This window comes from Natrix helvetica, assembly GCF_964273705.1.
Source record: "Natrix helvetica genome assembly, chromosome: W".
NCBI lineage: Eukaryota > Metazoa > Chordata > Lepidosauria > Squamata > Natricidae > Natrix > Natrix helvetica.
The window spans coordinates 80,105,376-80,127,422 of NC_138555.1; the positions used below are offsets into that span (position 1 = coordinate 80,105,376).

A 22,047-nucleotide genomic window follows, 5' to 3' on the forward strand; every position below is an offset into this window, starting at 1 on the left:
TACAAGTATGTTTTTGTCTTCTTTGGTTGTGGACATCTCCCCCATTCCCTGAGTTGGACATGCATTCGGAGCTTCAAGAAATGATTTTACAATGCAAAGAGGGTTCAACATCCTTCTTCTACTGTGTCCTGGGCTACATGGGTGTCTTGGCCATTGCCAGCTTTATCGTGGCTTTCCTTGCCCGTAAATTACCCGACAGCTTTAACGAAGCCAAGTTCATCACCTTCAGCATGTTGGCCTTCTGCAGTGTGTGGATCTCCTTCTTTCCAGCCTATCTGAGCACAAAAGGAAAAGCCATGGTAGCTGTGGAGGTCTTCTCCATCTTGGCCTCCAGCGCTGCTTTACTGGGATGCATATTCCTCCCAAAATGCTACATCATTGTTTTGCGGCCTGATCTCAACCACAGGGAGCAACTCATAAAGAGAAATTAGCACATCATGTGATCTTTCTTTCTAGGTACAATTGCTGAAAAACAGAATAGAAAAACTGTTTGCTATCTATAGGTACATATAAAACATATAGGAATATTGTGTTTTTTTTTTTTGTTTTCTTGTCACGGAAAGATTTATGTAAGCTATTTAAGATTTATTCATATTTAAACCCATTCCAAAATAAGTACTCATGTTGCTGCAATTCCATCATTGTCCAAGATTCTTTAACCTAATCCATTCTCCTTTTCAACACTCCTTTTGAACTTGACTTTGATCTAGTTTTCTTAGTTGCCATTAGGATATTTTAAATATTGACTCAAATTATGTCCAACATATGAAGTGACATTTTCCTGGGTTTTACACTTTCAATTCGTAAAGCACTATACAAATATAGTAAAATGCTGACCGTCATTTTATGAATAAATATTTAACACAGTATTATAGTATATTGCGTACAATTTCTGAGGGTTCTTTGTAAATGCAAAATACATTGAGTTTGTGAATCCTGAATATTTAACTACATTGAAAGAAAATGGCTTTCATACTTGGTCGTAACAATTCACATTCCACACCTAAATTATTTCCACTGTAAATTGCTATCACGTATTAATAATATGGGAAATTTATTGAAATGAAATTTTCCCAGGCAAAAAACCCCCACAATACAATCCTAGGTTGCATTAGGAGGTAAAAGTAAAGGTAATGTTTTCCCTCACACATATGTGTTAGTTGTTCCTGAATCTAGGGGGCAGTGTTCATCTCCGTTTCAAAGACAAACAGCCAGCACTGTCTGAAGACATCTCCGTGGTCATGTGGCTGGCATGACTAAATGCCGAAGGGGCACAGAACGCTATTATCTTCCCAGCAAAAAGGTTCCTATTTTTCTACTTGAATTTTTACATGCTTTTGAAGTGCTAGGTTGGCAGAAGCTGGGACCAATAATGGGAGCTCACTCTGTTACGTGACACTTGGGATTCAAACTGCCAAACTGCCGACTTTTCTTTTCGACAAGCTCATTGTCTTAGTCCCTGACCCACAACATTAATAGAGCGATAGAATCAAGATCACATGAAGATGTAGTATCACTTTACAAAGCCTTAATAAAACCACACTCAGAAAACTATCCAGTTCTGGTCACCACACTATAAAAAATATGTGGATATTCTAGAAAGAGTGCAGAGAAGAAGCAACAACAATCATTAGGGGCTGAAGGCTAAAACATATGAATGGTAGTTAGAGGAAGTGGGTATGACTAGTCTAGGGAAAAGAAGAAGTAAGGTAACATGATAACAGTGTTCCAATATTTGAGGGACTTCTACAAAGACAAGGGGTTCAAACTATTTTTAAAAACACCAAAACGCGAGAACAGAAACAATGGATGGAAACTACGCAAGGAGCGAAGCAACTTAGAACTAAGGAGAAATTTCCTAATGGTGAGAACAATCAACCAATGGAATAGCTTGCCTCCAGAAGTTGGGGGCTTACTTCATCACTGGAAGCTTAGAAAAAGAGCCTGGAAAAACATTTGTTTGAAATAGTATAGGACCATGATGGCAAACCCATAGTATGCATGCCACAGGTGGCACATGGAACCATATATGCCATGTAATACATCAGCTCTGCCATGCATATGTGCACTGGACAGCTGAATTTTGGGCTTCCGGGGGGCTGGGAGAGCCCGTTTTCCATTCCCCAGGCTTCCCGAAAGCCTCCGGAGCCTGTGAATGGTGAAAATTCCCCCATGTCCAGGGTGGTGGTGGTGGTGTCGTGCACACATATACAGATTTGGGGAGGAGCCTCCCGGAGGAATGGAGGTCGGCCTCTGAGCTCCGTATTTTTACAGGGCTCCTTTTGACGGGGCTGGGATGCTGCCGGTCCCTTTTCGATCCTGAGGACCAGGAACCTACCAAATGACCACCCTGGCACACTCTAGGACCCAAGAGGTCTCTCAGGGTGGTCGGACAGCCAGGGAAAGCGAGCAGAAGGTGCCAGTCATTCAGCCGATGAAGGAGGCCAGGAAATGGCGGCGGGCGTGCTGGCATGTTGGCGTGTTCCGGGAAGTCACAGGCGTCAATGGAGCTGGAGGTGGTGATCTTTGAGCAGCGACGTCCCGAGGTTTATGGGCAGCGACAGCCCGGATGAGGGAAGCGATGGTGACCTGAGCGAGGGACAGCGGAGGGAGGCAGCGGCGGCGCCCCGGGTAGCAATGGTGGCTGGGGACGCTAAACATCGGATCCCCGCCTCACCGCAACCCCGGAACGTACGGCAGGCCTAGCAAAGGCCATGCGAAAGCCGGGCTAGGCTCGAATCGCCGAGGGAAAGATCTCAAACCGGCAGGAGCGGCTGGGAGTCGCCGATCCCCCCCACCCCCTCCACGGACCACCCGCCATCCCATCTAGTGGCTATTTCATCAGCTGAATATCCCCCATCTAGGACTGTGGACTGTGGACTATGGGCATTTATCCATCTCTACTCGTTTTGTCGCCCTGGCTGTTAATCTATTTGGTTCCAAAGATATATAAGCCTAACATCAGCAGCACCCAGAACCACCTCAGGCCCCGTTGAGACTATAAGCTACCATGTATCCGAGGTCAGACCTGATCCTGCTGCGGGAGTCCCCCCTCTCGCAGGCATGGCCCTCCGCCCACCTTGATGACGGATTCATTAATCCAGAGAGGTGGAGGAAACGGAGGCTCAGGGGGGTTTTATTTAAATGTTTTTTAACGCTTTTAGGGGGTTCTAGGGTGGGGGGGAGGATTAACCAGCCCAGGAATAGGGGTAGGGTCAGGCAAACAGGTGGGATCGAGAGGGAAGTGAGCGGAATGGGGGAGAGGAAGGAGAAAGATTTTCCTTTAGAGGGCCCTTTTAAAATTCCAACGGTCGTAGGGAGGGGTGGGTGCGAGGACAGACGAAGATTCTGTAGTCGGTTGGGAGACCGTGGCTGTTGGACACGCCCGGTCATTTATACCAACCCCCGCATTCTAGGTGGCCACGACTCACAGAGCCAGGGCCTGGGGCTGATGCTGTGCAACGCATTCACTGTTCCTCAGATACCCGGGTGTGAGTCACTTGGTGTGAAATGGGGCCCAGGGAGGCAGTGGGGTCTGCTGATTGTATACTTGGCTCCTCGCTATACGTCAGCAGCCCTGCCCGAGCTCCTCGAGCTGATCTCGGAGACGGCGGTGGAGATCCCCAAACTTTTGGTTATGGGGGATTTCAACCTGCCGTCGACGGGAGCAGCATCCGAGGTGGCTCGGGAGTTCATGGCTTCCATGACAGCCATGGGCCTGACCCAACTAATTCAGGGCCCCACACACGAAGGTGGCCACACACTGGACCTTGTTTTTGTATCTGAGCAGTGGATGAGTGATCTGGGAATAGGGATTTAGATATTACTCCCCTGTCATGGTCAGATCACTCATGTCTCCGGGTAGACTTCCCTGGCGCTACCCCCCACCATGAGGAGGTGGAGCCAGTTTGTCCAAGCTGGTACCGCCTCAAGCACCTGATGGAACCAGATAGGTTCCAGACGGAGCTTGGGCCATTACCTGTAGCCCTGACCCGCGCTCGGTTGGAGGACCTAGTGGCCACCTGGAATAGGGCGACGGCTGGGGCCTTGGACCAGGTTGCGCCTTTGCGACCTCTCCTACGGCAGCGACCCACCCGGGCTCCTTGGTATACCGAGGAGTTGAGGGTGATGAAGCACCATAGGAGACGTCTAGAGAGCAGGTGGAGGTCCTCACGCTCCGAGTCTGACCGAACACAGGTAAGAGCCTATTTACGGACCTACCTTGTGGCATTGAGAGCGGCCAAACGTAGACACTGTGCCGCTCTTATTGCGTCTGCGGATAACCGCCCTGCCGCCCTGTTTAGGGTGACCCGCTCCCACTTGGTGCAAGAGACGCGGGGGGCACCCTTACAGGGAAGAGCAGAGGAGTTTGGAGAATATCTGCAGAACAAAGTCGTTCAGATCCGAAGCGGATGGGCCCCCTCCAGTGGTCTGGACGGGCCGTCAACAGCGAGTCTTGTGAGTCCACTCTGGGAGGAGTTTGACTCTGTTGCCCCCAAGGATTTGGACAGGTTGCGTGGACGGCTGCGACCCACCACATGTTCATTGGACCCGTGTCCCTCCTGGCTGGTACTGGCATCCTGGGAGGTGACCCGAGGCTGGCTTCTGGGCCTGGTGAATGCCTCGTTGGGTGAGGGATCCTTACCAACTGCCTTGAAAGAGGCGGTGGTGAGGCCCTTACTCAAGAGGCCTTCACTTGACCCAATGGAGCTAGCTAATTATCGTCCAGTCTCCAACCTTCCCTTTCTGGCGAAGGTTGTTGAGAATGTGGTGGCGCAGCAATTTCCACGTCACTTCGATGAATCCGACTATCTAGACCCACGCCAGTCCGGCTTCCGACCCAGGCACAGCACAGAGACAGCCTTGGTCACATTGGTTGATGATCTCTGGAGGGCCAGAGATAGAGGTTGTTCCTCTATCCTGGTCCTATTAGATCTCTCAGTGGCTTTTGATACCATCGACCATGGTATCCTACTGCGCCGGCTGGAGGGGATGGGAGTCGGAGGCACCGTTCTATGGTGGTTCGGCTCCTACCTCTCCGGCCGGATGCAATATGTGTTGACAGGGGGGCAGAGATCGACCCTGAGGCCACTCTCTTGTGGAGTGCCGCAGGGGTCGGTCCTCTCGCCCCTTCTGTTCAATGCATATGTGAAGCCGCTGGGCGAGATCATCCGTGGTTTTGGGGTTGAATACCATCTGTACGCTGATGATACCCAGCTGTACATTTCAACCCCAAGCCACCCCAACGAGGCTGTCGAAGTGATGTCCCGGTGTTTGGAAGCCGTCGGGGTCTGGATGGAGGACAACAGACTCAAACTCAACCCCTCCAAGACTGAGTGGCTGTGGCTACCGGCACCTCGGTTCAGCCAGCTGACTCCATCGCTGGTCATAGGGGACGAGCAATTGCCCCCTGTGGAACGGGTGCGCAATTTGGGCGTCCTCCTAGATGCCCGGCTGTCAATGGATGACCATGTGGCAGCCGTGGCAAGGGGGGTGTTCCACCAGGTTCGCCTGGTGCGCCAATTGCGCCCCCTACTGGACCGGGATGCCCTACGCACAGTCACTCATGCCCTGGTGACTTCTCGCCTAGACTACTGTAACGCTCTCTACATGGGGCTTCCCTTGGGACGCGCCCGGAGACTGCAGCTAGTCCAGAACGCGGCCGCGCGGGTTGTCATGGGGAGTTCCAGATACTCCCACGTAACACCACTCCTGCGCGAGCTGCACTGGCTGCCTGTGGTTTTTCGGGTGCGTTTCAAGGTTCTGATCACCATCTTTAAAGCGCTCCATGGCATAGGACCTAGTTACTTGCGGGATCGCATCCTCCCACATACATCCCTGCGGCCAATCCGCTCTCACAGGGAGGGGCTTCTCCAGGTGCCATCCACTAGGCAATGCCAGCGGGTGGCGTCAAGGAATAGGGCCTTCTCTGTGATGGGCCCAACCAGTGGTGGGTTTCTACCGGATCGCACCGGATCGTGCGAACCGGTTGAAGAATGAACCCGGAAGTAATTTCCGCCCCCGCCCCCTTGGCGTTTTTTTTGCATCGGGGCTGACTCCCCGCCGCCACTGCTGTTCCTTGTCTTCTGGCCCGTTTCCCAACTGGCCTTTCCTCGCTTGGAGGGCTTCGGAGGGAAGCTTCTGCAGAAGCCCGGGTGAGTGACAACAAGTTCCCGCCGTTACGAAGTCTCGGAGGCTGTAATTTTCTGAGCTGTGTGCGCGCGCCTGTTTTCCACGGCGTGGAGCAGCAGCGAGGCTCTGCGAGGCCGGCAATGACTCAGGATGCCATCCGGGAAGACGAGGAACGCGAGGGGGGACCGTTGATGGCCTCCGCAATCATCGCTCGCCTCGCAGAGCCTCGCTGCTGCTCCACGCCGTGGAAAACAGGCGCGCGCGCACAGCTCAGAAAATTACAGCCTCCGAGGCTCAGAACGCTTCGGAGGGATGCTTCTGCACAAGCCCGGGTGAGTGACAACAAGTTCCCGCCGTTACGAAGTCTCGGAGGCTGTAATTTTCTGAGCTGTGCGCGCGCGCCTGTTTTCCACGGCGTGGAGCAGCAGCGAGGCTCTGCGAGGCGAGCGATGATTGCGGAGGCCGTCAACGGTCCCCCCTCACGTTCCTCGTCTTCCCGGATGGCATTTGGAGTGATTGCCGGCCACACAAACCTCGCTGCTGCTCCACGCTGTGGAAAACAGGCGGGCGCGCACAGCTCAGAAAATTACAGCCTCCGAGGCTTCGTAACGGTGGGAACTTGTTGTCACTCGGCCGGGCTTATGCAGAAGCTTCCCTCCAAAGCCCTCCAAGCGAGGAAAGGCCAGTTGGAAAAGGGGCTTTGCTCCTGCTCCGGGCTGGAGGCTTCCCTCCGAAGTCTTAGGATGTTCTGAGGAGCCCCCCAAGGAAAAACGCCGCTGCCAGGTAGTTAAAAGTACCTCTCTGATTCTGTCAGACTCTGTCAGTCTCTCTCTGATTCCCTCTCTCACTCCCTCTCTGTTCCTCTCTCTCTCTGTCTGTCTGTCTCACTCACACACACACACACACTGTGGTCACCTTGTTGAGTGTTCCAATCACATTTGAAACACTCAACAACTGGCCTGCATTTATGGTATTTTGCAGCATTCTGCAGTCATAGGACCAAAATATATGGTTAAAAGCATATATTTTGGTCCTATGACTGCAGAATGCTGCAAAATACCATAAATGCAAGCCAGTTGTTGAGTGTTTCAAATGTGATTGGAACACTCAACAAGGTGACCACAGTGTGTGTGTGTGAGTGAGACAGACAGACAGACAGAGAGAGGGAGTGAGGGAATCAGAGAGACTGACAGACAGACACACACACACACACACACAGAGACAGAGAGGGGGAGGGAGGGAGAGAAAGATAGAGAGACACACACAGAGTGAGTGATTAAGTGAATGAGTGAGAGACAGACACACCCACATACACAGAGTGACAGAGAGAGAGGAAGGGAGGGGAGAGAGACAGAGGGAGAGACAGAGACAGACACACACACACACACACACAGAGTGAGTGAGAGACAGACAGACACACACACACAGAGTGACAGAGATGGGGGAAGGAGGAGAGAGAGACAGAGATACAGAGAGAGAGACAGACAGATAGACACCCAGAGAAAATGACAGAGGGAGACAGAGAGGGAGAGAGAGAGAAAGAGCCAGAGAGAGAGAGAAAAAGAAAAAGAAAAAAAGAAAGTGGGAGAGAGAGATGAAAGAAAGAAAGAAAAAGAACTTATGACCACAATTGAGCCCAAAATTTTGGTTGCTAAGCAAGAGCATCGTTAAGTGACTTTCACCACATTTTCCAAGTTAGCCATGCCCACCTGGTCACATGACTGCCAAGCCACTCCCACCAGGTCACATGGCTGGCAAGCCACTCCCACAAAGGAGGCCACACCCACAGAGTAGGTTCCAAAAAAATTTGAAACCCACCACTGGGCCCAACCCTCTGGAATGACCTCCCCCCCGATATTAGAACCACCACAGACTTCCGCTCCTTCCGACAAAAATTGAAGACTCACCTGTTTCGATTAGCTGGCCTGGCATAATTATAACTGTTACAACTGTTACCTCCTGGAAATATATTCTCAACTGGTATTTTAAGGGTATTGTTTTAAATCTAATTGATTTTAGGGCTTTTAGAGCCATATTCATATTCTTCTGTACAGTTCTTTTAATTTTTTAACCTCCTCCATATGTATATTTATATCTATATTTATATTTGTATTTATTATCTGTTATTTGCTGTGTGGACTGTACACCGCCCCGAGTCCTTTTTGGGAGAGGGGGCGGTCTAGAAGTGCGAAGAATAAATAAAATAACACAAGGTCCGTTGTCAATAAGGCCCCCCTCATCTACGATCTGATTTTGGAGGGGGAGCCGGACCTTGCAGGGATTACGGAAACCTGGCTGGGCCACGAGGGGGGCTTACCCCTCGTGGAAATGTGCCCACCAGGATACCGTGCATTCCATCAGACTCGTGCTCGGGGCAGGGGTGGTGGGGTAGCGGTAATTTTACGGGAAAGTCTAGAACCGAGAGAGTTCACTGTACCACAGATATCAGGGTGTGAATCTCTTGGTGTGAGATGGGGCCCAGGGAGTCAGTTGGGCTTGCTGATTGTATACTTGGCTCCTTGCTATACATCAGCGGCCCTACCAAAGCTCCTCGAGATGATCGCAGAGATGGCGGTTGAAACCCCCAGGCTGATAGTTATGGGGGATTTTAACCTGCCGTCGACGGGCGAGTCATCCGAGGCAGCTCGGGAGTTCATGGCTTCCATGACAGCCATGGACCTGACACAAATAGTTCAGGGCCCCACACACGAGGGAGGACACACGCTGGACCTTATTTTTGTCTCTGGCCAGTGGATGAGTGATCTGGGAATAGGGGATTTAGTTATTACACCCCTGTCATGGTCAGATCACTCGCTTCTCCGGCTCGACTTCCCAGGCGCTACCCCCCATCGCGGGGAGGCGGAACCAGAAGGTCCTAGATGGTTCCGCCCCAGGCAACTGATGGAACCACATAGGTTCCAGATGGAGCTTGGGCCATTTCCTGTAGCTCTGACCCGCTCCCGGATGGAGGACCTGGTGGCCGCATGGGATAGTGCGGCGACCGGGGCCTTGGACCGGGTTGCGCCTTTGCAGCCTCTCCGGTGGCAGCGAACCACCCTGGCGCCTTGGTTTACCAAGGAGCTAAGGGTGATGAAGCACCACAAAAGACGCCTAGAGAACAGATGGAGATCCTCACGCTCTGAATCTGACCGAACACAGGTAAGAGCCTACTTACGGACTTACCTTGTGGCATTAAGGGTGGCCAAACGTCAATACTGTGCCACTCTTATTGCATCTGCAGAAAACCACCCTGCTGCCCTGTTTCGGATGACCCGCTCCCTCCTTTCACAGAGGCCGCGGGAAGCCCCTCTACAGGGTAGAGCAGAGGAATTTGGGGAATATCTGCAGGATAAAATCGCCCAGATCCGGAGTGAATGGGTCTCCCTCAGTGATCCAGGGGTGACGTCGGAGGTGAGTCTTGAGGGACCACTCTGGGAGGAGTTTGACTCTGTTGCCGCCGAGGATATGGACAGGTTACGCGGGCGACTGAGGGCCACCACATGTTTACTGGACCCGTGTCCCTCCTGGCTGATACTGGCATCCTGGGAGGTTACACGAGGCTGGCTCCTGGGACTAGTGAACGCTTCATTGAGTGAGGGGTCCTTGCCAGCTGTCTTGAAACAGGCGGTGGTGAGGCCCCTACTTAAGAAGCCTTCCCTGGACCCATCAGAGCTTGCCAATTATTGTCCTGTCTCCAACCTTCCCTTCTTAGCGAAGGTTGTAGAGAGTGTGGTGGTGCAACAGTTCCCTCGTCACCTGGAGGAAATTGACTATCTAGACCCGCCCCAGTCCGGTTTCCGGCCCGGTCACAGCACGGAGACGGCTGTGGTCGCGTTGGTGGATGATCTCTGGAGGGCTAAGGATGGGGGTTGTTCCTCCATCCTAGTCCTATTAGATCTCTTAGCGGCTTTCGATACCATCGACCATGGTATCCTGTTGCGTCGGCTGGAGGGATTGGGAGTGAGGGGCACCGTGCTGCCGTGGTTCTCCTCCTACCTCTCTGGACGGACGCAATGTGTGTTGGCAGGGGAGCAGAGGTCGACCCTGAGGCCACTCACTTGTGGGGTGCCACAGGGTTCGGTCCTCTCACCTCTCCTGTTCAACACATACATGAAGCCGCTGGGTGAGATCATTCAAGGTTTCGGGGTTGAGTATCATCTGTATGCTGATGATACTCAGTTATACATCTCCACCCCGAACCACCCCAATGAAGCCATCGAGGTGATGTCCCGGTGCCTGGAATCCGTACGGGTCTGGATGGGCGACAACAGACTCAAGCTCAACCCTTCAAAGACGGAGTGGCTGTGGTTACCGGCACCCCGGTTCAGCCTGTGGGCTCCATCTCTGGCCATTGGGGGTGAGCAACTCTCCCCCCCCCCATGGACGAGGCGCGCAATTTGGGCATCCTCCTAGACACGCGGGTGTCGCTGGACGACCATGTGACGGCCGTGGCTAGGGGGTCCTTCCACCAGGTTCGCCTGGTGCGCCAATTGCGCCCCCTACTGGACCGGGACGCCCTTCGCACAGTCACTCACGCTCTGGTGACGTCCCGCCTGGATTACTGCAATGCTCTCTACATGGGGCTCCCCTTGAGATGCACTCGAAGGCTACAGCTGGTCCAGAATGCAGCCGCGCGGGCAATTATGGGGAATACCAGGTACCCCCATGTAACACCTCTCCTGCGCGAGCTGCACTGGCTACCTGTGGCTTTTTGGGTGCGTTTCAAGGTGTTGATTCTCACCTTTAAAGCGCTCCATGGCTCAGGACCTAGTTATTTGCGGGATTGCATCCTACCCCATACATCCCTGCGACCAATTCGCTCTCACAGAGGGACTCCTCCGGGTGCCGTCCGCCAAGCAATGCCAGCAGGAGACGCCCAGGAGTAGGGCCTTCTCTGTGATGGGCCCGACCCTCTGGAACGACCTCCCCCCTGACATTAGAATCATTACTGATCTCCGCTCCTTCCGTAAGGAACTCAAGACCCACCTGTTCCAATTAGCTGGCCTGACCCAATCGCAATTATGATCTAATCCCTTGACTTTCCTGACCGGTTATTTTAAATTTTGGGGTATTTTAATTTGGTTTTAATCATTATTTAATCTTTGCACTATTGTACAGACTTGTGTTTAATTTGTTTTTTATGGGGTTTTGTAATTGTTGTATATAATGTTTTTTATAATGTTTTTATTCTGTCTGTACACCACCCCGAGTCCCCTAGGGGAGAGGGAGCGGTTGACAAATCCAATAAATATAAAAATATATGGGTGAGGTGCATTGTATTAGGTGTGTGGGCAGACACGAACGTGCAATATCACATGCACGCCCATTATTTGCACGCCTTTACAAAAAGGTTTGCTATCACTGGTATAGAATCTCCAAACTGGCACGAATAGCCAACACTCCAGAAGATAGACTCAAGATACAGAAGGATCTTGACAGACTTGAACATTGGGCCCTATCCAACAAAATGAAATTCAATGGTGAAAAAAATAAGGTTCTACGTTTAGGCAAGAAAAACAATTTGAGTGTAGGGTTTCCTGCCTAGGCAGGGGGTTGGACTAGAAGACCTCCAATATCCCTTCCAACTCTGTTATTCTATTATATTCTGTTTGTTTGTTTGTTCATTTGTTAGAATGTATTTGGCATCCTTTCACTGTCAGGGTTTCTAGGCTGCTGGGAAAAAAATCCAAAATACAAACAATAGAAATAATAAACATTCCCACACACACACCCCTGGAGATAACAATCCATTAGATAAGCCACTTGATGGGCTCCATCCCACTCTGGATTTCAAAGGCCTGTTAGGCCTTGCAAAAGACTATCAAAGTGGGTGCCAATCTAATCTCCATGAGGAAGATGTTCCAAAGAGAGGGAGCCACCATAGGCCCATTTTCTGAGTCCTGCCACATGGACTTTCTTAGGAGAGGAGACCCTCCCTGCCTCCCCACTCTGATCGGTCAGGAAGATTTGACCAGGATGGGATGGTCCTTCAAATAACATGATCCCAACCATATTAAGATTTAAAGGTAACAATCTTTACCCAGAAGGAAATTGGCAGCCAATGCAGCTCTTGCAGGAGAGGTGACACATATGAGCACCTGGGCCTACACAAAACCTTCTTCTTATTGCTAACTAGGGCATGGAAAACCTTTCCTAGAGCAATCCTTGAATACTGCTTTCCTGCCTGGAATCCACTCAGTATAGCAGACATAAATACTGTACATAGGGTCGAGAGGTATTTCACAAGAAGAGTACTTAACTCATCTGCTCGCAAGAACATACCTTATGCCACCATGCTTGAAATTTTAGGCATGGACAACCTCAAACTATGCTGCCTAGATTGTGACCTAAGCGTAGTACACAAAATTATATAATATAATGTCCTAACTGTAAACGACTACTTCAATTTCAACTGCAATAATACATGGGCGAACAATAGATACAAATTCAAAGCAAACCGCTCCAAACTTGATTGCAGAAAATACAACATCAGCAATAGAGTGGTCAATGCCTGGAATGCTCTACCTGACTCCGTTGTTAGTTCCTCAAACTCCCATATCTTTAATCTTAATCTGTCCACCGTGGATCTCGCACGTTTCCTAAGAGGTCCCTAAGGGGGCATGCATAAGCGCAACAGTGTCCCTAACATCCCTATCCTACTGTCCCCATTGATATGTACTCATCTGTTCATGGCCGTGTTACACTTATTTATACCCATCTATTTGTACCAATCTTATGCAAAAAGGTCCATGTCTATACTAACACCTGTTGCCTTGTACATGTTGACAAATAAATAAATAAAATGTCAGCCCTCAGGCTGCCATCCGGGGGGACCCTGTCCATCACTATGCCCACCACGCAACGCTGCCAGGTTGATGTTGCTCCTTTGATGTCGATTGAGCTTGTAGCTTCATATGGCTCTTCTACCCGTATGCAACAGCCTCCTCGATTGTAACTCTTCTACTCAGGTGCAACTGCCTACTCTGTCGTAACTCTTTGCTCGGATGTAGCTAACCAGGAAAGAGGCTATGATGACACTGAGTGGGGGTGTGGCTGGAGGTGTGGGTCATGGTCATTGGTGATGGTGGGTGGGTGTCATCTGGGTGGTGTTGTGGGTGGAACTGGGTGGGGTAATGATATATACATGGGTGATGGTGTTAACTTGGTTAGAACTGACTTGGATTTGATTACCTTTGTGTCATTGTCATTTGGTGTTGGTTATCATGTAGTTTGTTAGATAGAGATAAAAGTTTTTCACCAAGCAAACTGAATCTCTCTTTGTATGCAACGAGAACGCCGGAACGTGACATAAAATAAATAAATAAATAAATGGAGAGCCCCATATAAAGCTGCTGATATCATAATTGGTGGTATAGTCTATCCCTTTTATGAATTCAACTTAAAGCATCATGACATAGAGGTTTATTTACAAATGAAGGGTTTTTTTCTTTTTATATTCTTAGCCAGTTCCCCAATAATTGTTTAGGTGAATAAAAGATGTTACAGCATAAATGTAGGTTTTTTATCTAACATAAGCCATTCTGTCCTTCTAATGTTTCTAGTTCTGGGAGAAGAAATCATATGTTAAAATGTTAGCAGTAGAATAGTAGAAACTTTGGTTCAAAAAAAAGTTTTCAGTGAGTTCACGGTAATTTCTTTTAAAAAGTTTCTGCATTGTTACTCCTCATGACTGATACCTGCTAGATATGTTCCTATTCCATTTTGTGAAAAATTGATAGAAAAGAAATGTTTCTAGATTCAAAAAACACTTTCAACAATTTCAACAACCAGGCATATATTTTATTGCAAATCTCACTTATATGATTTTCATTGGCATTTGCTCATATAAAAAAAATAGTTGAACCAGTGGTTAATTATTATCTCATCAAAATGAAATAATTTACCCCCACAGGAATCACCATGTTTTCTCAGCTAGGCAGAAAACACCAGAGGCTGCACAGAAGGAAATGATATTCAATAACAGTCAAGGTATCAGCTTGGATGAATGAAACCTTTGAAGTACAGGAAGTTTGGCACAAGGGTAACAACAGCTCCGTTGGGCTCATTGCTTAAGATTTCTACCCTCTGTTCTCTTCTGCCAGAGTATCTGTTCAAATACTGTACAGGATACAAATTTGCACTCACATGGATATTCAAGTAGAAAAGAATAGATTTTCTCATTTGGTGCATTCTCACATACAACCTTGGATCAATCTTTAGATGAAGTATTGGACTATAGGTAGTTTCTGAACAGGAAGATGGAAGGAAAAACATTTACACAATAACAAAAGCATGAAGATGTTTCTTGTGATGTTTTTGGTGCACAAAGTAGTCACTCTGAAATGCCCTGCAAGTGATGTTTTCCTTGTTCCACACGAGTGGTACCAGCCTGGAGACATCATCATTGGTGGAATGGCATCTCACTTCGCTTACCACCATTACATAGCTAAATTTAGTGAAAATCCTTCTAAGAGACCTTATGAGATACCAGTGTAAGAATTCTTTTCTCTATGTCTAATGTTACTCAGATTTTCAAAAATCCTTTCTAGGACTAAAAAGTTATTTGTGCATAAATGTAAGGTGTAAAATATAATCTATGCCTCCCCTTTCTTCCAATTGTATCTGTTTATGAAAGGAGAAATAACCTTTGTGAGATATTAAAACCAATTCCTATACTCACAATGCAAATGACAAGTCTTGTTCAAAATTCAGACATTTATTGCAAAGAAATGAAATAGCAGTTGTAAGTGCGGCCTCCCAGACTCTTCCCGAGTACAAAGAGTGCAAAAAACAGGTTTCAAGCAATACAATTTATACTTTTCTAATCATTACACATGATGCCTAAGAAGATCTCCCCATCTCCAAAGTCATTCTTTGAAGTTAATAAGCATTTCAAGAGATCAGAGGGACCCTTCCTGCAGACCCCTTTATCTTATCAAAGATTTTCAAAAATCCTTTATATGACTAAAAAAGTTATCTGTGGATAAACGTAAGGTGTAAAGTATCTACCTTTCCCTTTGTTCCAATTCTATTTGGTTATGAAAGGAGACATAACCTTCTTTACATTATCTTAAAATATTTCACATGAAATGTACAAAACATAAGATCAAGAAGTCTCTACAGGAAGATTTACTGGGATAAGATAATTTTTAGGAAGATTTGACATCTCTCCTCACTATATATGTGTGTGTGTGTGTGTGTGTGTGTGTTGTATTTGTGCTGATAAATAAATAAAGGGAGACTAGTATGGATCCATTTCAAGCTATTTAGCTCTCATCAGCTAGCCATACCCTTACTGGGATTCGAACCAGGGCTGTATTGCATATTAGGCCGATGCAATTGCCACTAAGCCACAGGCTCTCTCCTTTCCTTCCATATTTGGGCATACCAGGGGTTGTAACACAAATACATACATAGTACTTGGAAAAAAGTGACCATTTCTATAAGTTGCAGTACATATTTCTTGGAAGTCAGGGAAATGCTGTGGAAAATAAATGTGAGCTCTGTAGAAATTAGCAATATAAGAGTATATTTTAGTTCAGGGTGGAAATGAGGGGTCCTCTCACATTGATTGTTGTCTTGAAGATGTCTCATTAGCCAAACTAGATAATATCATCAGTGCTAGGTTGTGTTGATATTACCTACTTTGGGTAATGAAATGTCTGGAAGAAAAGAACCAGGCTCAGAGAACACCAAGGACCCCTCTGTAGAAATATTAGAAAACTATTTTCTTTCTATTACTGTCAGAGAAAGAAATGTTTGTTATTGAAATAGAAATGTTGTCACCTTATGAGAATTGTCAATTTTCCCTTTCAACTGGGGGGTATTTAAATTTTTGCAGCATATTCACCAAATTTCACCAACATGTCCTCGCCTTGGCCTTTGCTGTGAAGGAGATCAATGAGAACTCCCAGATCTTACCTAATGTCACTCTTGGGTTCCACATCTATGACAGTTACCTCAATTCAAGGATGACCTATTGCACCACTCTGGACCTGCTTTTCAAATCCCAGGAATTTGTCCCTAACTACAAGTGTGACAGCCAGAAGAATCTCATGGCTATCATTGGGGGACTTGATTTTGTCACATCATCTCATATTGCTGAAATTACTGGAGCCTTCAAAATTCCACAAGTAAGTTGTGCAAGGGCTAAAGGAGAAACAATTCTATATTCTGTTTTTGATGTTGGTTTGGATTAATTAAGGAGCATCAAAGATTTGGGTTATGTTTTTATTAAGATGTTCTGCCTGGCTTAAGGTCTATTAGTTGGCATACTTTTGAAACTATAATGCTGAATACAAGAACTGAGTATCCATAGACAGTCCACATCTGAGGTAAGAGTTGAGAGTAGTATTCTTTATTTCTATCAAAAGAATTAATCAATTCTATGTGTTTGAAATAATTCCAATAAATTCCTTTCTATATTTATACTTAGAAGAATTTCAGGAAAATAATTCCTTTCTTGCATGTATGAAAATAGATCAGGACAATTGCATTTGATCTTACAACTGAAGACAATACTACTCCATTTTCTTGCAGCTGACCTATGGCTCATTACCCCAAGAGCAATTTCAGACCAGTAAGCTCTCTTCACTTTATTTCATGGTCCCCAAAGAAGACCATCAGTACATTGGGATTGTCCAACTGCTTCGCCATTTCAAGTGGACGTGGATTGGGATATTTGCTGTTGATAACAATGATGGAGAAAATTTCTTACAGAAAATGCTGCCCTTGCTTTCAGAGAATGGAATCTGTATATCATTCATAGAAAGACTTGAACAGCTAATTCACTTGGAAGACTTTGCAGAAGTAATTCAAAAAATCTTAATTATTTCCATGAATTGGATGAATAGCCAAGCCAATGCATTTCTTGTTTATGGAGAATCATTGACAATTATGTGGCTAAGATTTGTTGTATTTATGGTAGATCCTGAAAGCAAGGAAATTGCATTATTTAGAAGGGTGTGGATCATGACTGCCCAGATTGATTTCATATTATCAGGATTTCAAATCACATTGGATCTCACAATGTTCCATGGGGCTATTTCCTTCACCCTTCATTCAACAGCAGTTGCAGGTTTCAAGGAATTTCTTCAGATCATGAATCCTCTTTCAGACTACAGAGATCAGTTTCTGCAGGAAGTTTGGGAACAAGCATTTGATTGTTCATTTCCAAAACTAGAGTTACAAGAAATACAAGAAAGTTTCCAGAAGGAAGGTAGAATATGCACTGAGGAGATGAAGCTAGAGGATCTCCCTGGACCTGCCTTTGAAATGGAAATGACTGGCCAAAGCTACAGTGTCTACAATGCTGTTTATGCTGTGGCTCATGCTTTGCAGGCTCTGTACACTTTACACTACAATAGAAAAAAAACAATGATGAGTAAAAATCCTGTCCTTCCACATCCCCCAGCTTGGCAGGTATTCCCTTTGCTTTGGACACTTCTGTTATTTCAATAAGCAGCTTGACGTAGAATTATGTTTTGAAGCCATTGTGGAAAGTCTTAATATTTTCTGCATGTGAAATCAATCACAAGAAACAACCTAGAAATAAGGAGGAATTTTGTGATGGTGACAACAATTAACCATTAATTAATGGAACTGCTTCTCTTCAGAAGTTTTGAATACTCTCAACACTGGAGATTTTTATGAAGAGGACAGCCACTTATCTGAAATAGCATAAGGTGTTGGCTTAGAAGACCTCCAAGTCTTCTGTACTCTGATATGCTGTTCTGTCCTAAATAGATATTGAAAAAAAATAGTTTGTGTTGTTGTTCTGGAGCTATTGTATAAATTATGGTTTAGATGTCAGTAGAGGTTATTTAGTAAATCATACAATACAATACAATACAATACAATAATACAATACAATACAATAATACAATACAATACAATACAATACAATAATACAATACAATACAATACAATACAATACAATATAATACAATAGTAGAGTTGGAAGGGACCTTGGAGGTCTTCTAGTCCAACCCCCTGCCTAGGCAGGAAACCCTATACCGTTTCAGACAAATAGCTATCCAGCATCTTCTTAAAGACTTCCAGTGTTGGGGCATTCACAACTTCTGGTCACCATACATTGCATAATAAAATCACCATACATTGCATAATAAGAGATAGTTAAAATTATAATTTAGGTTACTTTTCATTGCCTCCTCCAACAATAATCAATTCTCCAAGAATTTTCTACGTGGCTCATGGACTTGTCATGGGTAACAAGCTGAGCTTTCTGTCTCTATCTGGAGTTTTAGAGGAATGAAATAAAAATGGGCCTTCTTAGATGTGGCATGCATAGTATGAAACATGAAACATGTTTGCAATAATCTCTATCTTGCATCTCTCTATGGAGGAATGATTTAATCTCAGAATCTAAAATTTGAGTAACAGACAATGAGGAAAGATTAGATATGATCTAGGTGGAATTAATTGTTCATTTAGTCAATTTAAATCAGGTGTTTCAAACTCATGGCCCACGGGCTGGATGGATCACGCGCTGGCCATGCTCACCCTGGTTTAGTGAAGGGGGAAAAAGTCATGACGTGTCACATGATGGCATGATGGTGTGAGTTTGACATCCCTGATCTAAATCATAATTTAAGGAAGGTACATAATTCCAGAACCTTTTATTCATTCTGCTTCAATTCATTGTTACTCTTCCTTATACTAATACCAATAAGATAGTTAGTTAGATAGATAGATAGATAGATAGATAGATAGATAGATAGATAGATAGATAGATAGATAGATAGATAGATAGATAGATAGATAGGACATGTACATTATCAGGCAATATTGATTGTCAAATTTCTAAGTGTCCATACTTTATAATAGTTATAGGAATAGGAAGAATGAGGGAATGAAACTTGAATATGATTTTCTCTTCTCTACTATATTGTTTTTAATGCCCTCTCTCTTTCAATCCTTTTCAAGTAGCTCCATCCATTTCTTCAAGGCATTTCTTTTAATAATTCAGCTGGGGAAAGAGTGTTCCTGAGTGAGAAAGGGGAAGCAACAGGTGGATTCGATATCATCAACTTAATCACTTTTCCAAACAGATCCTTTCAGAAAGTTAGAGTTGGAAAGATGGAGCTACAGGCTCTAAAAGGGAAGGAATTATTGATTGATGACAATGTGATTGTTTGGAGTCCAGCTTTTAACCAGGTATCAAATTAGTGATTCCACTTTAGTCTATTATGATTCCATGCCTTAACCCATTATGATCCCATATTGAACATAATCTCTTTAGAAATCTAATTTCTATTTTTAAAAAAAATAAATAATGGCATATTGTTTCAAATGTGGATGATCAAAGATTCCTCAAATTGGCAAATATGATATTACAATGTAAATGCCAGGATTGCATATTTGGTGGGCATTTCCACTTGAAATCACAAGAGTGGCCATGTTTGCATGACATTGTTACCATGTATAATTATTTATTTACCCTACTCTTCAGACAGGAGGTTTTGAACCTCATTATATTTTCTCAATTATTTTTCGGTTGTTGATGAAATTGTTAATTTGCTGTATTCCTTTGGGAAGTCAATAATCATGTTACTACATTAAGGAGAAAAATCAGCAACTGTCTTTAAAACTCTCCTTTTCAAAAGATTTTCATGTTTATCATCAGGTTCTTCCATTCTCTCGATGCAACGACCCTTGTTTTCCTGGATCCTGGAAGAAAGGGATTGAGGGAAATCAATTCTGCTGCTATGACTGTGTTCCATGCCCAGAAGGGAAGATTTCAAATCAAAATGGTAGGGTAGACATTCTACCAATTTTCTTTAGAATTAAGTGAACTTTTATAAATTACATGGGTGCATAAAAATAATGTTATTATTTTCAATAATTTGGAAGGCCTAGATGACTTTTTTAAAAAATTTCCTTCCAGATATGGATGACTGTTTTGAATGTTCAGAAGATCGTTATCCAAATAAAGAAAAGAATGGATGTATCCTGAAACTGCTGGTCTTTCTAACTTTTGAAGAACCGTTAGGAATTGGTTTAACCTCAGCAGCTCTTGGTTTCTTCTTCTTGACCTCTTGGGTACTTGGAACTGTTTTTAAGCACAGGGATACTCCCATTGTCAAAGCCAACAACCGGTCCCTCACCTACACCCTCCTTGTCTCTCTTCTGCTCTGTTTTCCCTCCTCTTTGCTCTTCCTCAGCCAACCGAGCAAAGTGATCTGCCTTCTCCGACAATCAATGTTTGGCATCACTTTCTCAGTGTCCATTTCTAGTGTACTGGCCAAAACCATCACTGTAGTTGTGGCATTCACAGCCACTGAACCAGGATCTCATATGAGGAGATGGGTGGGGAAAAGATTGGCTTTTTCTATTGTCCTCTCATGCTCCTTATTACAAGTATGTATTTGTATTCTTTGGTTGTCAACATCTCCTCCATTTCCTGAGTTGGACATGCAATCAGAATTCCAAAAAATTATTTTACAATGCAATGAAGGGTCAGCTTTCTTCTTCTACTGTGTCTTGGGTTACATGGGTCTCTTGGCCATTGCCAGCTTTATTGTGGCTTTCCCTGCCCGTAAATTACCCGACAGTTTTAACGAAGCCAAGTTCATCACCTTCAGCATGTTAGCTTTTTGCAGTGTGTGGATCTCCTTCTTTCCAGCCTATCTGAGCACAAAAGGAAAGGCCATGGTAGCTGTGGAGGTCTTCTCCATCTTGGCCTCCAGTGCTGCTTTACTGGGATGCATATTCCTCCCAAAATGCTACATCATTGTTTTGCGGCCTGACCTCAACCACCGGGAGCAACTAATAAAGAGGAATGAACACATCATGTGATCTTTCTTTCTAAGTAAAATTGCTGAAAAACAATAGAACAATTATTTGTTGTCTACAGGTATATATAAAACATATAGGACTATTGTTTTGTTTTGTTTTTCTGTGAAGGAAGGATTTATGTGGGGTATTTAAGATTTATTCATATTTAAGCCAATTCCACAGTGTTATAGGATATTAGTTTGGATTTCTTAGGGTGTTTTGAAATATAAAATATATTGAGATTGTGACTCCTGAATATTTAACTGTATTGAAAGAAAACGGCTCTCGTACTGGATTATAACAATTCGATTTCTACATATAAATCTATTTCCATTGTCAATTACTATAACATATTAATAATATGGGAAATTTATTGAAATGAAATTTTCTCAGGCGAAAAATACCCACAATACAATCCTAGGCTGCCTTAATAGGTAAAGCTAAAAGTTCCACTCACACATAGTATTAGTTCTTCCCAACTCCCTCTCTTCATCTCTTTTTCAATGCCAAAGAGCCACAGCTATCTGAAGACGTCTCCATGGTCATGTGGCTGGCATGACTAAATGCCGAAGGCACACGGAATGCTGTTACCTTCCCACCAAAGGTGGTTTCTATTTTTCTACTTGGATTTTTACATGCTTTTGAAGTGCTAGGTTGGCAGAAGCTGGGACAAAAATTGGAGCTCACTCCGTTATGCAGTGCTAGGGATTCAAACTGCCAAACTGCCAACCTTTCTGTTCAACAAGCACAATGTCTTAGCCCCTGAGCCACCACATTAATAGAACGATAGAATCAAGATCACATGAAGATGTAGTATAACTTTACAAAGCCTTAATAAAACCACACTCAGAAAACTATCTAGTTCTGGTCACCACACTATAAAAAATATGTGGATATTCTAGAAAGAGTGCAGAGAAGAAGCAACAACAGCAATTAGTTTTTGAACTTTTTGAATTTCTAAGAAAATTCTTTTCAAAGTTAGTGCTTTTTCTTCTTCACGTTGTGCAATTTTCCAGGTTATAAACACTGCCAAAACATCTGAGACTTTTTAGGTCAAACAAATTCAGTGGAGTTTTTCAAATCAAAGCTTTCTCTTTCCTTCTAAAGAACACCTGTATC

The 22,047-nt window shown here is 45.1% G+C and overlaps 1 protein-coding gene across 1 annotated transcript; it reads left to right on the plus strand.

The window, feature by feature from the left end:
- Window positions 1-14,424: 14,424 nt before the first annotated feature.
- On the plus strand, window positions 14,425-20,949 carry LOC309400616 (vomeronasal type-2 receptor 26-like; the record flags this gene model as incomplete). Its single annotated transcript, XM_081969176.1, has 4 exons — window positions 14,425-14,624; window positions 15,974-16,265; window positions 16,672-16,885; window positions 20,039-20,949. The coding sequence occupies 4 exons, from the start codon at window positions 14,425-14,427 to the stop codon at window positions 20,947-20,949; spliced, it is 1,617 nt and encodes a 538-aa protein (XP_081825302.1).
- Between the last annotated feature and the right edge of the window lie 1,098 nt (window positions 20,950-22,047).